At 32.3% G+C, this 15,878-nt stretch overlaps 3 protein-coding genes across 3 annotated transcripts; 2 read left to right on the top strand and 1 right to left on the bottom strand.

Annotated features, from left to right (window-relative positions):
* The first annotated feature begins 209 nt into the window (after positions 1-209).
* LOC11424100 (protein NRT1/ PTR FAMILY 5.8) lies at positions 210-5,244 on the top strand. Its single transcript, XM_003618322.4, has 4 exons — positions 210-567; positions 1,175-1,392; positions 3,124-3,647; positions 4,310-5,244. Exons 1-4 carry the CDS (start codon positions 513-515, stop codon positions 5,136-5,138), a joined length of 1,626 nt encoding a protein of 541 aa, XP_003618370.2. The 5' UTR covers positions 210-512; the 3' UTR covers positions 5,139-5,244.
* A 276-nt stretch (positions 5,245-5,520) lies between these two features.
* Positions 5,521-7,605, bottom strand: LOC11434429 (uncharacterized). Its single transcript, XM_003618321.4, has 2 exons — positions 7,398-7,605; positions 5,521-6,472 (listed from the first exon to the last, which is right to left on the bottom strand). The coding sequence occupies exons 1-2, from the start codon at positions 7,504-7,506 to the stop codon at positions 6,294-6,296; spliced, it is 288 nt and encodes a 95-aa protein (XP_003618369.1). The 5' UTR covers positions 7,507-7,605; the 3' UTR covers positions 5,521-6,293.
* Positions 7,606-14,905: 7,300 nt separating this feature from the next.
* Positions 14,906-15,878, top strand: LOC11429376 (uncharacterized). The gene is made up of 3 exons (XM_024785992.1): positions 14,906-15,556; positions 15,645-15,717; positions 15,799-15,878. Exons 1-3 carry the CDS (start codon positions 14,906-14,908, stop codon positions 15,876-15,878), a joined length of 804 nt encoding a protein of 267 aa, XP_024641760.1.

Below are 15,878 nucleotides of genomic sequence, written 5' to 3'. Positions count from 1 at the left end.
TTTTTGTTGAAATAAATTAAGCATATTTCTCAAACTGAAACTTTTTTCATATTTATCTGATGACTATAAGTAATCATAATAACAACAACAACATCAAAAAGGTATAATAATTACAATAATAATAAAGCTAATAACCGAAATGCATTTGTAACATATTTTTGGTCACGCTTTTAGGTATGGCACAAAGTGAAGTGTCCCATTAAGGTTGCTAAAGACAAATCAATGTTGCTATATATGTACTATACAATTTCCAATTCCATTTAAAGCCTAAACTTAAGGTCTCAAAGTTGTAACAGAGTTAGTACTATTGCTATCTTCACAATAACTTCGTGAATATACCAATATTATATAGTACGTTAAAAAAATCAAAACAATCAAAACATGATCATGTGGAAACACAATCAATTATGTTTTTGATTCTCTCTTAAGTTTGGCTCATTTAGTCAATTTCAAAGTGTAGGTTTGGATATTGGTTGCTTCATTTTTCTAGAAGCATTTGGTATCTTCTTATAATGGCTGGTGGACAGAAAACCAAGAGGCTCAGCAATTCATGCATTCTTCTCATAGGTAAATTCTATGTGAATATTTATATATTTATGTTTATCTTTGTAGTTGTATTTTCATGTTTCAAACCTTATTAGGGATGAATTTTGATCAAGATTAAGGACAATGATTGTTGAATTAAAGCATATGCTTGGAATTTGGATTGAGAAAACCATTTGTGATGAAAAAGTTCCTTAAACAAAAATGATCTCAATTCCATTGATCATATGTAATTTGCTGCTGAAAAACATATAGGAATTGCCTGCAGTCTTTAATAGGGTTTATTTTCATCGTCTATAATATCGGCTTCAACATTATGGTTTTTGATGTATCTGCATCCTGATACCGCAATTGAATGGATTTGAATTGCCTGCAGTTGAATTCAACTACAATGTCATGTAGTTGAATTTAACTATACGCAATCCTGGTCCCTATTGAACTTGCATCAGTCTCATTTAACCGCGATTCTTCTCAATATCTAGAAGCGCGACACAACCATTACCATGATTTAAAACTCTAGAAGAGAGCCATATTCATAATTCAACCATGCCCTTTTGATTTATGATATTCTATTATATCATTCTTAGGGTAAAAATTAAATTTTTACATTTTTTTGTGCTCTTTGAAACAGTCATTGCAGGTATAGAGAGGTTTGCATTCAAAGGGGTAGCTTCAAATTTGGTAACTTATCTAACTGATGTTGTGGACTTAAGCAATTCATCTGCAGCAAAGATGGTAAATAGTTGGGTTGGATTCACTTCCATAATGCCATTGTTGGTGGCACCTATTGCTGATGCTTATTGGGCTAAATATTCCACCATAATGTCCTCATCTTTTCTCTATGTTATGGTGAGTCACCTTCCACAAATACATACTTCCCTCCTTTTGCATTTACATGTTTGCAACATTAATTATCTAACTTTATAGAGATATATTTGATTTGATTTCTAGCATTATTATTAACTAAAGTTATAGTAATGATCATCTTACAACCGTCTTTGACGAGTTTGAACTTAGTCGTTTAAGGTTTTACAGAGTCAAACTCATATCACTAAACTGATATCTCATACACATATTTGGCGTCTAAGTTCTAACATTAAAAAACAGAATTATTTTAAATTTATAGTTGGTTACTTGATTGTGAAGATAGACAATGCATTTTTATAATCATTGCAAGATCATTTCATTTTTTTTTCTTTTATCATAATATATTTGTTATAAAGCTTTACTCAAACTTTATCTGCAATGAATATTACACGTGGCTGGAAATTTAGCTGACCAACTACTTTATACAAATACTATAGTATTAGCATTAGGAAATCCATTAATTTTATTATAGTATAGTATTAGAATTTTCATGATTATTCCAACATTATTCCATTTCTTTTTTCTTTTTATAATATATTTGTTATAAAGCTTAACTCAAACTTTATCTGCAATGACTAATATACGTGGCTGGAAATTTAGATGTCTTACTTTGTATATACTATATACTATATAGTATTTGCATTAAGAGATCCATTAACCTTTGTTGGAGTCTGAGTCATAACCACTCATATTTAAGCATATATGAGACTAAAGTTTTCTACGGTTTTTGAAGAGTTCAGGTGCCCTTATCAATCAATGAACAATTTGTTACTTTTCCAAGTCAGATTCTACATTTCACCAGAATATCCACCTAAATTTTGATTAAAAAAGAATATGAAACTTTTTTTCATGTAATCTACAGAAGAAAATTTTTACCATAACTTTTCATTTTACTACTATTCAATTTCTCTAAGCAAAGACTGTATCATATCGTGTCCGCGTCCGAGTCTGTGCTACTGTATCATATTGTGTCCGCATCTGAATCTGTGCTTCATAGTTTACAAACAACAGTAGCCAAATTGATGCCAAACATAAGTAAACACATACACATAAAAGTTGTCACTATATCTATAACAGTATAGTTAATAGATAAGGCAATAATGCCTCTATGATTATAAAAATTTCATATCTTACTTTACTTAGAGAAAAAGTAAAGCACTTCTTATTTTTTATGCTATTCAATTAAGCACCATATGCTAAAAGTATATAATAATTGCAAAAATCCCTCAGTAGAATGAACTGAAGTTACCAACCAATTATATAGACATGAAACCATGATTATGATGTCATGATCTGATATATTCAGGTCTATAAGGTAATTTATTCACCAAAACAAATAGGTAAAACCATATTAAAGAGAATTTTGAGTTGCCGATATCTTTCTATACATATTGTCTATGAAGCACGGATACTGACATGGACATCAGACACGACACAGACACTGACACAACGACAATGCTACTAATTTGAGAAACACACAATTCATATAAGATGTTATCATAAGCTAGTCCTTGAGGGCTTATGAAAGTAAGCTGAAAACTACGAATGGACATTTTTTAAGCTGTTTCTGTATATTCTCAAAAAGGCTCGCAAATGCTGTTTCTGTAGATAAACTTAAATAAGTCAATCCAAACAGAAAGTTACTGTTAATTTGAATATTCAACTTTTTCTTCACTAGTTATTGACATTTTTTCTTGTGTTTTCTTCCTATAGGGACTTGCAGCATTGACAACAACAGCCCTAGCAAGATCATGGCATCACAAAAACAGATCAATGTCATCTTCATTTCTTTCATTATCTCTCTATTTAATCTCATTAGGCCAAGGTGGATATAATCCATCTCTACAAGCCTTTGGAGCTGATCAACTTGGTGAAGATGAAGAACTACCTTGTAGTAACACAGATGATACAAGTAGCAACAAAAAAGCACTTTTCTTTCAATGGTGGTATTTTGGTGTTTGTGCTGGAAGCCTAATGGGTGTAACAGTCATGTCTTACATCCAAGATACATTTGGTTGGGTAATAGGGTTTGCGATACCTGCGATTTCGATGCTTCTTTCTATCTTGATTTTCTCTAGTGGAAGCTCTATATATTCGTATAAAGAACAAGATGATGATGATCTTCAAGATAAAAAGCCTTTCACGAAAATGTTTAAAAGTATTAAAGAATCTGCATTGAAATGCTTCCATTGTGAAATTACTCTACCAAATGACAAGTCTGAAAATGTGGAACTAGAGTAAGTTACACTTTCTTACACATAAATTTACATTTACTAAATTACTATTTATAGTTTATATGAAAAGTATATTTTGCAGTCCTTTAAGTTGTTTAATTATATAAGCTTAGTCATTTATGTTTATTTTTGTCTCGCATTGATCCTTTAAGTCTCATTACGTGGACAACGTTACACTTTTTGACACATATGTATCTGTCATGTTACTAACATGGCACGAAGAGGGGATTGTCACTTATCCTATGCGTAACAATTTTCCATCTCATACGTGTACATCTTGTCCGTTTCAGAATTATGCTTAACGATTTAGGGAAAATAATGTGCGAGAGAGAATAGAGGAATCGAGGGAATTTCCCTCTGAAATTTCCGTAAATTGGATGACGATTCCCTCTAGGCTACACAGCCTATTCCTCTTCTCTCTCGCTCACTGTTTTCGCCACATTGTTTAACCTAATTCTGAAAAGGACAAGATTACACGTATGAGATGAGAAACCAGTATGCATAGGATAAGTGACCAACTTGGTTATCACGTTAGTAACATAACAAGACCTGTGTATTTTGGTAAGAGAATGTGAGAAAAATGGTTACGGTGTACGCGTAATGAGACTTAAAATGACCTATAGGGAAGTGCTAACAGAAACACATTTATTTTTCTTGTGAAACAGGCTTCAAGAGCGACCACTCTGTCACGAAAACTGTGAAAGCATTAAGGTCATAAATAAGGATTCTAAAGTCAGCATGTGTCTGCTACCAAATGTCAAGGTTATGATTAAGCTATTGCCTATATGGACAATGCTTCTCATGTTTGCAGTGATTTTCCAACAACCTGCAACATTTTTCACAAAACAAGGCATGACAATGAAGCGAAACATAGGTTCAAATTTCAAGATACCACCCGCCACACTCCAAAGTGCTATAACATTGTCTATAATACTATTGATGCCGTTATACAACAGAATTTTCATACCGTTCGCGCAGCTGATAACACGACAGGAAAAAGGTATAAATGTGATGCAAAGAATGGGAATCGGAATGGTACTCTCAATCATAGCGATGATTATCGCAGCACTAGTTGAAATGAAACGTCTTGCTATCGGTCGACAAATGAGAAGTGAAGGATTACTATCAGAAATAGTACCAATAAGCATTTTCTGGTTACTACCACAGTACATTCTTCTTGGTATATCGGATATTTTCACAGTGGTTGGTATGCAAGAATTTTTCTACGGTGAAGTTCCGAAGAATATGAGAACAATGGGAATTGCATTGTATACAAGTGTTTTTGGAGTTGGAAGCTTTGTTAGTGCATTGATGATTACACTTGTTGAAGTATATACAAGTTCAAAAGGAACACCAAGTTGGTTTTCTGATGATATGGTCGAGGCGCGTTTGGATAATTACTATTGGCTTCTAGCTTGGTTAAGTTCAATTAGCTTATTGTTGTATACACTATTGTGTAAATATTACTATAATAAGAGTGAATCAGATAGTTAAAACTGAGTTTTATTTTTTTCTGATATAGTTTTCAAGTGTAATTTTATCACAAAGTTTGTGGAACAAGTTACCATTATATCATATTAATATACCAGTAATTGTATGATGTTCTTTTTGTAAGAAGGTAAACTGAAAAAAAATTACCATAGAAAACAGAAAAAAATAAGATTTAACACATTCTTATCCTTTTTATGTACAATTTTACCTTTTCAATTTGGATTTAATTCATATATACACGGTTAGTGAAAAAGCTTTTTACACTATCGATTAATCATAACTGTCTGATCATTAGAACGTTTGACTTTTTATCATAACCACTTCGAAAGCCACACACGTAATTGGTTGTGATGCGGTGGCAGTGTAAAACCGTTTACACCGACAGTGCAAAAAACTGAAATTCTTTTGATTTAATTCTATCAAGTACACAGTAGGTAAGATATTCTGCATAATGCAGATAGTTTATTTCTGATACAAAACCAAGAGATACAAAGGTAAAATCTGAGACACATTACATGGATCTACAAAAGCAATACATGAAGGTCTAGTTGAACATAACAAGATGATGAATCACACCACAAAACTACACATTATTTTCAAGTGAATCACAAATATAGTCCTTAAATTGTAGATCTTTGAAAAATTTAGTCCTTGAAATTGACGAAATTCTAAAATGATCATCGTAACCGAAATTTCCCCCCAGATCACATTAGTCATTTTGCGTCAGACAATTTAGTTCGTGCGAAAAGGTTCTATATGCACTAATGTGATCGAGAATTTTTAATTTCAAAAACCATTTTGGAATTTTGTTAATTTCAAAGATCAAAATTCTTGATTCTAACAACTTCAAGGACTAAATTGATGATTCACTTAGTTATTTTCATATACGATAAGGGTGGCTACATCAAGTTGGTTGATACATTTGATATTTACAAAATGATCGAGTTTTTTTCATCAGTAGGAATCAAACTCGGTACCCCGAAATTTACAACACTCACACACAATGTGCACCAACTATGAAACAATTGAGCTGATTCATACGAGAGAAGAGACCATGTTCAACATGAAACCCTATTCTCTTTATTCATGATTGAAGCAAGAAAACCCTAATTTCTGTGAAGAGAAATAAATTCACACACATGATTAGGAGTGAGAATTTTATGGAGCAGCACACCTTGCCCATTTGAATAATTTCAAGTAATGAATCTTCTTGATTTTGTTTGGAGAATTACCACCACCAAACTCTGATAATGATTCATTTCTGTTTAGCATCTCCCACATCACACGAATATCTTCATATTCACAAGATTTCACATCATTTCTTAGCTTCTTTAGTCCTGCACATATTGTTTCAAACATTATCAGAGAGCTATATCGGAACGATTTCATGTCCAAATTAACATGTATGAATTGAAATGTAACTCAAAGTGTCATTCATTGAAATGATACAGCATGTATGAATTGACAGTGAATTTAGCGGAATCATGGTCGCTACCACGATTTTAGCAGAAGCTACAATCTTGAGCTTCAACAAAATCACATCTCACCATAATTTTATCAAACTCACCAGCAATTCAAACACGTTACAATTAACGCGCATTAGAACTAAATTAAAAAGCTTTATCTAATCATCACCACAAATAATGTTCAAAATCAAGATTTTAAGGCTGAATCAATAATCTTTAAAAGGATTTGATTCTTATACACTGCCGGCCAAAAAGAATCTTCACTGTGAATTAATCATAATCATCAAATCACTCAAAATATTTGGTTTTATCCACAACTACTTCCATAGCCAAACATGTAATTAGTCGTGGTTCTCTAACGCTGTAAAAATTCTTTACACCGTCGGTGTATCAAAATGAAACTCCATCTTAAAAAATTAGACAGAACTATAAGGAAGAATTTCTTGTCCAAATTAACATGTTTATTTCAAAGTTTTAATCACTCAAAGTGCATTCATTGAAAATGATATAATATATTTGTATTGACGATGAGTTTATCAGAATCACGATTGGTTGTTGTTATCTTAATAAAAACTATTCTTCTTGTTAGTTTTAACAATATCAAACAGTGTGTGAATCCAAATATGTTACAATAATTCACAAATTCCCTGTGATTCTGTCAAACTCGTAGTGGATCAAAATATGTTACAATTAACGTGCAAAACTCAGCACATGCTATTTTGCAAACATCAAAACCAAACATGTACTATGTAACCAAAAATACAGAAAAAGGACCAAACATGTTTTGAATTATTACCAGTTTTACGAATTCCAAAACGTGTGGCAATGGAAATCCAAAACCTACGAACAGGATGCATGATGTTCTGCCACAACTCCACCTGCCGAGAGAATTTCATCTTCTCCATATTCTTCAATACAGTCTCGGTAGGTGAAGAATGAATGAATGAATGAAGAAGATACCCACTCACCACTACTTAACAATGCTTATGATATATTCTAACACAACCACAACAATTAATAGTAAAAAATAAATAATGTTAAATTTTAATAAATAATGTTTAAAATATAGATATGACTTGATTTTACACCGTCTAATGAAAAATATCTTAGAGGCAAAAATGAAAAAGAAAAATATCAGTGCAACATATTAAAAAAAGAATTTGATGATGACTATGCATTGACAATCTTCCAATGAAAATTCATTACCATGTCGTAGACTTTTTTTGTAACGTCTTTAAATTTATTTTTATCAGTTTATGAAGTGAAAAACATCATCTGAAACTTACACACAAAGTTGTAAAATCACGGTTTAAAATCAGATGAATATGTCTAACCTTGTAATATTTTTTTAAGAAGATCTAATCTTATAATATCAATATTGTTTATTGAGTCAAGGTAATATCAATATTGTTAGTTGGGCAAAATCTTACAAACATCTTTGAAAAATATCTTCTCTAAAAAATAATCTTTAAAAATATCTAAAACATATATTTTTTATAGGATGTCATGTGGATCACTTACTTTAATTTTTGACACATTAAACTCATTAAAATTCTTAAAAAATGGAGAATTATAGTTCACATTCTCATTCCATTATTTTAACGGTTTCTTTTCAATATTCACACTCTTATTCAATAAAGTTCACATAAAACTGATTATTTTGATGAAGAGATCGTATAATTTTATTAAATAAAAGAGTGTTAAATGTTTCTAATACAATTATTTATCATTTGAGTCGTAATTAAAATGATACTCTCTCCGTTCCTTTATAATTGTCACTTTTGCATAAAAATTTTGTTTTCAATTAACTGTCGTTTTCAAAGTTCAATGTATTATTAAATGTGGCTTTACCTATATTACCCTTATATATTTATTGCAAAGAGAGAAATATATGAAATGAAGCATTAAATAATTAAGGTTATTATAGGAAAAAGATAATTTGTTGTATCAAAAATAGTAAACGTATTTATAGTCTTGATTTATGTAAAAAGTCAAAATAAACCGATTAAAAAGAAACCGAGGGAGTAACAAGTTTACAATAGTAGTGGAAAAAACAAGAACAAACTACCAACATAAACATTCGAAAAGTCGTTACCTAGTAAGGAAAAGAAGACATAAAAAAAGAGGTATCTATTCTATGAGATGAAAAGATGCTTCAACTAACTATATACAACCGACAGTGCAGTCGTGGCTTGACACGTATGTCCTTCAAAGGATCAAAATGATGATGTTGTATTGAGATGGCAATGTGTTGCCACTTATGTGGAGGCATATCATTGGTTGTTACATATTTTATGGTTCGTCCATTCATGTGACTCTAAATTATTCAACATGGCCCATGCTTGAGATATTTATTCATTCATTTCATTTGAATTTTGATATCCCACCACCTATGAGTTATACCAAACATTTGATCATGTTGCAGTCCTTAATATTAGATTTGATTTTTGCAAGTATAAAAAATTTAAATATGCAAAAGTAAAATGCTTAGATTGCATAGCTCAAGGTGTGCATCTTCACGCCCTAAAATATTAAGATTTGCATATGCCATTTTAATTTTATTATTTTTGCACACCTTAATTTTTTTTTCCCTTTCACATTAGACCAAGAAGGCTAATCTACTTTCAATTACCCTATTTGTCTCTAATTATAGATCTCTTTTTACCAAATTGGCTTGTGAGTAATACAAGACATTTTGCAAACTTTTTGATATTTTTCCCCAAAAAATAGGAGTATATTTTTTATTAATATTTTTAGTAATATAAGTCATTAATAAAAATAATAAGGGTCATTAATGTGATTTTTCAGCCATTTACAATCAACTTATTAAAAAATAACCACATTAATTACCCTTGTTATTTATTTACTCACCCTATATTCAGTCATATAAAGTGAGTAAATAAAAGTCCTTACATATTTTCTTCAAAAAAAAAAAAAGTCCTTGCACATTCACTATGAATTTGATCCTATATTTAGCAATTTACAATCAATTTAGTTAGTACTTAACGTTCAGAAAAACTAATATGAACAAAATTTGATAGAGAAAAGATCTTTTCGGAATAACTATAACCTCGTGAATTTATTTGAGTGTCCTACAAGATTAGCGACGAATTTGGTGGTTTACTTAACTCAAACAAGGTGTACTTCCTGAGCAGAGGATGTAGTCATCATGTCGGTGAACAAATTCATCGTGACTGGTCGTACACTCCTCCAAGTGGAGGGATGTGTACCTGCAGAGGGCACTCTAATGTCCAAGTAAGTAAGATTCTATAAAATAGGGATATGAGTAAAAGTGGGATGAGTAACTTTGTGATCATAACGGGGGGGGGGGGGGGCTTCATTTGATCTACTCTAAATTATTCTCGTTGTTTGGAGTAATTGAATCCAAGATAGGAGAATGTGCCTATCTAATTCAAATAGCTCCATGTAAGTTGATAGAATTTTGGCAAGTGTACCAAATACTATCGAAGTAGTAAAAATATCGTTCCCACGAGGACACTGTTAATCTCAATTTAGCAATAAGGTTAATATTTAAGATGTGTAAATTATTTTAGTGCCTGAGGCAGTAGTTTTGGTTTGCATAAAATTAAATAAACAGAATATAAAGATAGTTTTGGAAAGAATAAGAGAGAGATGAGATCAGGTCTTTCAAATCATCTATGTTCCCCTAATTGGTATACTGCACCTATTCTTATGAATGATTTTCTAGTTCCACGATAGTTAACAAAATAGTCCTAATCAATCCCTTGAGTTAGGACCCTCTTCTCAAACTACAGCCTGTAATTCCTTAGGTGGTCTAATAATCTTTGAAGGTTTTAAGAACGTTAACCTAATATCACTAACAAACGATTATCCATTCCTAGACTAACCCTGTTTATTAGAACAATTCAATTTTGTCTAAGTAGAAAGCTATGGTCAGTAGTCATTCATTCTCACTAAATCATGTTTATATTTGATCAGGATATAAAAAGCATTAAGAATAATTGAATTGAATAAAAACTAGATTGTCATTCACAATAAATAGAGTTTCACAACAACATGGTTCAATTAGGGTTACAAAGAATCATCTTAGACCTAATCTCTAAGAGATTTAGCTACTCATAATTGAGTTTACAAATAGCATAATCAATAGTGGAATTAAAACATACATAAACTGATAGAAGGTTGAAGAAATCGCCCTCCTAGCCGTCTTTAGGTCTCAAAATCGCACTTTGCTCTCTCCAAATCGTCACACCTGTCTTTGGAATAGACTTCAGCTTAAATAGGCACAGAATTTCGCCTAAAATCGTGCCACGATTTAAGTAAATCGTGCCACGATTCTCCTTGAATCGCAAATCACTGAATTAGGGTTTCCTCAGATCGTGCCACGATTATGCCATCGTGACCCGATTTCTTCAATGTCGAAGCTTGATTTTGATCTTCTAAAATCGTGTCACGTTTTTACCAAATTGTGACACGATTCTCTTCTTTGTATTTTCTTCAGTTTCCTACTCTTTTGCTGCATAAGTTGCCTTGTGAACTCCAATATGTGATCAAACTACATATAAAAAGACTCTAAAAATAGCGAATGACGGACTGTCATCATAAGTAGTAATGAAACAAGTTATCTAGCAGTTTGTAGCTACTTCAGACGATGGAGTGCGTCGGGGCTCTACTCATTCTTGAAGTAGAAACGAGGTGGCTCTTGAGATTGTGTATGAGATGTTGTCATTGTTGGGTCACTAGAGAAGCTCGGGGGACCGTCCACATCGAGGCTAGAACAACCACTCAAGCAAGAGAGACACCACATTCTTACCTAAAACCTTAAGGTAATGGGTTTATGGGTCCTCTTACTTATAAGGTGTTCAACCTTTACTATTTTATCCGATGTGGGACATATAACTCACACTTGCAAACCAACACTCCCCCAAATGTGAGTCCATTTATTCATCATGCTCCCCCTTCAAGCGGAAGCTCTTAGTTTACCTGTATCATTGTTCCTGCACAAGGAGCCACTTGCTGCTTGTACTGCTGTTGCGACTTTCTTCGCAACGACCGACTACCTCGGTTGCACCCTTCGTCGAACCGGGGCTCTGATACCACTGTTGGGTCACTGGGGAAGCTCGGGGGACCTTCCACATCGAGGCTAGAAAAACCACTCAAGCAAGAAAGACACCACACTCTTACCCAAAACCTTAAGGCAATGGGTTTATGGGTCCTCTTACTTATAAGGTGTTCAACCTTTACTCTTTTAACCGATGTGGGACATATAACTCACACTTGTGCACAACAACAATCATATGTTTCACATCGCTTCGAGGCGAATGATCTTGGATTTGGTCCCTTTGTTGGACTTGTTTGCCATGTTCCTAATGAGTTATCGAGAACTGTTCTTCTCCATGCCAAAATTGCTCATTTTCTTAATTATGCCTAACGTAAGTTTACTCATTTTGACATGTGAATGAACAAAAATAAAAGGGAGAAAAACAATTCTCATGAGTTATCTTGTTGGACTAACTAAATGATAAATGATTTGGGCCTTTTAGGCGCATTTCATTACAAATATGTATTCTTAAAAAAAGTGTTAAATGTTTATACACACCTCTCCACGGAAAATAGCCACCGGAAAGAAAACTTAAATCAGCAGGAACACGAGCATCAAAGGATTTCAAAATGATATGATTAATTATATATAGCCTAAAAAATTGATTGAACTTAAGTAGCTTAATTTACTACTAACCAAACATTTAACAACTTGAACTATATAATAATGGCCTTATTTTATTTTATTTTTTTAAAGGAAAGTTAAATAAACTAATTGAGCTTGTTTAACCAACCTAAGCCCAATAAAAATTAGATGCACAAACTATATATATTATAGGTAATTGCTCTATGCACCCATTGAATTGCTCAAAATTTCGCAGAAATAAACATCAGTTCTAGAACCCAATCCACCTAATTTGAAGAAAAAATGTACCCATCGAAAATTACGACCCGATGGGGTAAGCAATGGTGAGAGGTGCACTGAGAAATCTTCTGTATTATATGCTATACAATGCAGTCTAAGTCCAAAACATAACATAAGAAGAAAATAATAAATAGACCCCCCTAAAAATGATAATTTTTTTTTTTTTTATGAAAATAATTAACAGTGTGCCTCTTGACGGGACGAAAAGTGTGCTTAAATAGAGTGGGCCGGTCCACATTACCATCCTTAAGTTTTTAACTCCCAATACTACCATTTTGTAGAATTTATTTTTTAAGTGAATTCTTAGAGCCATGTAGGATTCATATGTGGCAGCCAAATAAGAACAATGTAATAAATGTCATGTAAGTTCCACGCAAAAAATGCAACATTAGGATGACTCACAATATATTAAGTGTCACGTCATCACTCTTTTGTCACATAAGTTCCACATAATAAATGTCACATTAGTCTCCGACTATAACATCATTGTTTCTGCTAAAAATATGATGAACATTTGACATAAGGAACAAAATTGTATAATTCAAATTAGAGTACTAAAATTGCAAAATTAAAAATGAGGAGAGCAAAATTGCGGGTTTATCATAGTAGGGGGACCAAAACTGTAAATCTCTTATATATCTTATCTATACAATGATAAATATTTTTATGTGAAAAATAATAATTTCACATTTTAACAACTCAAAAAGTATTACTTTTGCACATTTTGATACCAAGTGTTATAGGATGTGGCAAAAATAATTAATCTATAAAACATAGTGAAATACAGTTTGAACTATAGGTCAAATAAGTGTCTACATTCAGTGTCCAAAAACTTATCGAACAAAGAAACAACTTTACATTTATAGAAACAGGTCAAGTTTGTTGGTGCTCTAAAAGAAACAACTTTTCACTTTTAGGATATCGTCTTTGAATTGTATAATTTTAATTATGCAATGTATTTATCTTATAAAATGTCATATGCGTGTACATACAGCTTGCAAAACAGAGAACCATATGTTTCTTTCTCATTGTTAATTTTGTCTATCTAAAACTCTTAAATTCTATTCATACATTAAAAGATTAGATATAAATAATTTTGATTAGATATCATAAAAACACCATATGCATGTACATACAGCTGACAAAACAGACTACCATATTTTAAATCTCGCTATTAATTTTGTCCATCTAAAATTCTTAAATTCTATTAAGACATACATACCCATATACTTAGAAGATTATATGTAAATCACTTTAAAATTTGAGGTAAGATATCATAAAAATAGCATATGCGTGCACATACAGCTGGCAAAACATATTACCATATTTTTCTATCTCGTTGTTAATTTTGTCTATCTAAGACCCTTAAGTTCTATTAAGATATATATTTATATACCTAAAAGTTTATCAAATATATCATAAAAACGTCATATGCATGTACATACAACTGGTAGAAAAAATTCCATATTTTTCAATCTATCGATTTATTTTGTCTATCTAAATACCCTTTCACATAAGAAAATATTCAATGTTAATATATAGAGCCATTTAATTATTAATTTTTTAAAATCCGATATCCGACCTAAACACCGACTAATCTAAGAATTTTAATTTTATCGCATGCAAATTTGTCCATTTATAGTTAGAACTTGCAAAACTCCATATGCACTAGTCCACCAAAATTAATATCAAGAGATAACAAACATGAGAGCTTAAAAGAAACACATTCCAATATCTTAAAGCAACACCACCGAACTAAGGTGGATTTAGTGCTATTTTAATTGAATGCATGTGAGTGCATACAAATTAATATGTATAGAAACAATTGAGCTACCATCCCCTCGATGAATTAAACATACTTAATTTCTTTAATATTACTCAATATATTTTTAAAAAATGGTGTAAGTTTTTTGTTATTTTTTATTTATAAAATTCAAACTAATATTAATCATTGTTTAGTCAAAACTATTTTTGACTATTAATTGTAAAGAGATAAGTATGTAAAATGAAATCAAAAATTATTAAATCATTCCATAAAAATAAAATTTATTAGTTTTATTGATACAGTAAATCAATTTTCCACTGTTTACCTGGCAATATAAGTTTCAAAACCAACGGTTGTGATTGCATCATTAAAAAAATGATAAATCATCCACTAAAAAAAAAGGAAAGGTAAATTAAAAAGGAAAAAGCGAGGAATTGGAAATAAAAAATTAAAAATAAAAGCCACCCAAATTGCATCTTAGCAAATAGAGCATAAACCTAAGCCGAACGTTAGAACCACCACCGTCTATATAAATGTACATGAAACCAAAAACCAGATAACATTTTCTCTTTCGTCTGAATTTACCGAGAAAATGGTATTTTCTACTAAAGAAAAGGAGAGAGATGTTACTATGGGTAATGGTTTTGGTGCCGACGAAGGTGAAGGTGAAAGAGTGAAGGCTCCTCTTCACAGCTTCAATTTTCCTTCTTCTTTGAAATGGGGTTATCAGCGTCAACTCAGGTGTCAAAAGGTCCCTGAAAATGGCGATGGATCATCGCAGAGGGAGATGGTGTCATCACAGGAGAGTGCAATGGAGAGGATGGGCATGCTAAAGATCGATTACGGTGATGATGAAGGGGTTGATGCTATGCGGGAGAGGTTGACACTTGATATGAAGGTCGAAGGTAGAAGGATTAGAGATGCCATTATGAAGAAGGACAAAGAGAATGGTGTCGGTAGTGGTGGTGAAGGGTCGTCAAAGGCTGCTGCAGGAGAGAAAGCTTGGAATTTCAGGACGAGGAAAGGTGTTCCTGGAGATGCTGGAAAAGGGTTGAAGATTGACGAGAAGAACCCCAACATATCGTCGCCGTTAAAAGGTGGCGGTTCTACTGAGAAGAAGGCGATGAAGTTTTCTTTGTCGTTGACAAAGAAGGAGATTGAGGAAGATTTCATCAAGATGACAGGTCAAATGCCTCCCAGAAGGCCCAAAAGGAGATCTAAAAATGTTCAGAAGAAAATGAATGTAAGTTGATTCAATTGAATGATTAATTAATTGGTACTAATCCTAATTTTATATTCTGATTATAATGTTGATTTTATTATTTGTGTAGGCCCTTTTTCCTGGTGTGTGGTTGTCCGAGGTTAATGCTGATTCCTACAAGGTTCCTGATGCTCTTGAGAATGGCAAGATATGTACGTGCATGTGTATTTTTTTGTTGTTGTTTTGAATTGGTTAGTACGATTAGTTTAATTTGAAATTTGAAGAGAAATTAAGTGTTGGATTGGATGTGGTTTTTGCAGAAGTAGGAGAAGCATTGAGAATGGAAATTGGAAGGCATGTATAA

Source organism: Medicago truncatula, chromosome 6, assembly GCF_003473485.1.
Source record: "Medicago truncatula cultivar Jemalong A17 chromosome 6, MtrunA17r5.0-ANR, whole genome shotgun sequence".
Classification (NCBI taxonomy): Eukaryota; Viridiplantae; Streptophyta; class Magnoliopsida; order Fabales; family Fabaceae; genus Medicago; species Medicago truncatula.
The sequence above is the reverse complement of the archived record's forward strand: the minus strand, read 5'-3'. Positions and strand labels throughout refer to the sequence as shown.

Excerpts from the sequence above, each read along its gene's own strand:
- LOC11434429 (XM_003618321.4), bottom strand. The coding sequence starts at position 7,506 with ATGGAGAAGATGAAATTCTCTCGGCAGGTGGAGTTGTGGCAGAACATC. Across the intron at positions 6,473-7,397 it reads TTTTGGAATTCGTAAAACTG|GACTAAAGAAGCTAAGAAAT; the intron begins GTAATAATTCAA and ends CAATATGTGCAG.
- LOC11429376 (XM_024785992.1), top strand. The coding sequence starts at position 14,906 with ATGGTATTTTCTACTAAAGAAAAGGAGAGAGATGTTACTATGGGTAAT. Across the intron at positions 15,557-15,644 it reads ATGTTCAGAAGAAAATGAAT|GCCCTTTTTCCTGGTGTGTG; the intron begins GTAAGTTGATTC and ends TTATTTGTGTAG. Across the intron at positions 15,718-15,798 it reads TCCTGATGCTCTTGAGAATG|AGAAATTAAGTGTTGGATTG; the intron begins GCAAGATATGTA and ends TGAAATTTGAAG.
- LOC11424100 (XM_003618322.4), top strand. The coding sequence starts at position 513 with ATGGCTGGTGGACAGAAAACCAAGAGGCTCAGCAATTCATGCATTCTT. Across the intron at positions 568-1,174 it reads TTCATGCATTCTTCTCATAG|TCATTGCAGGTATAGAGAGG; the intron begins GTAAATTCTATG and ends TCTTTGAAACAG. Across the intron at positions 3,648-4,309 it reads TCTGAAAATGTGGAACTAGA|GCTTCAAGAGCGACCACTCT; the intron begins GTAAGTTACACT and ends CTTGTGAAACAG.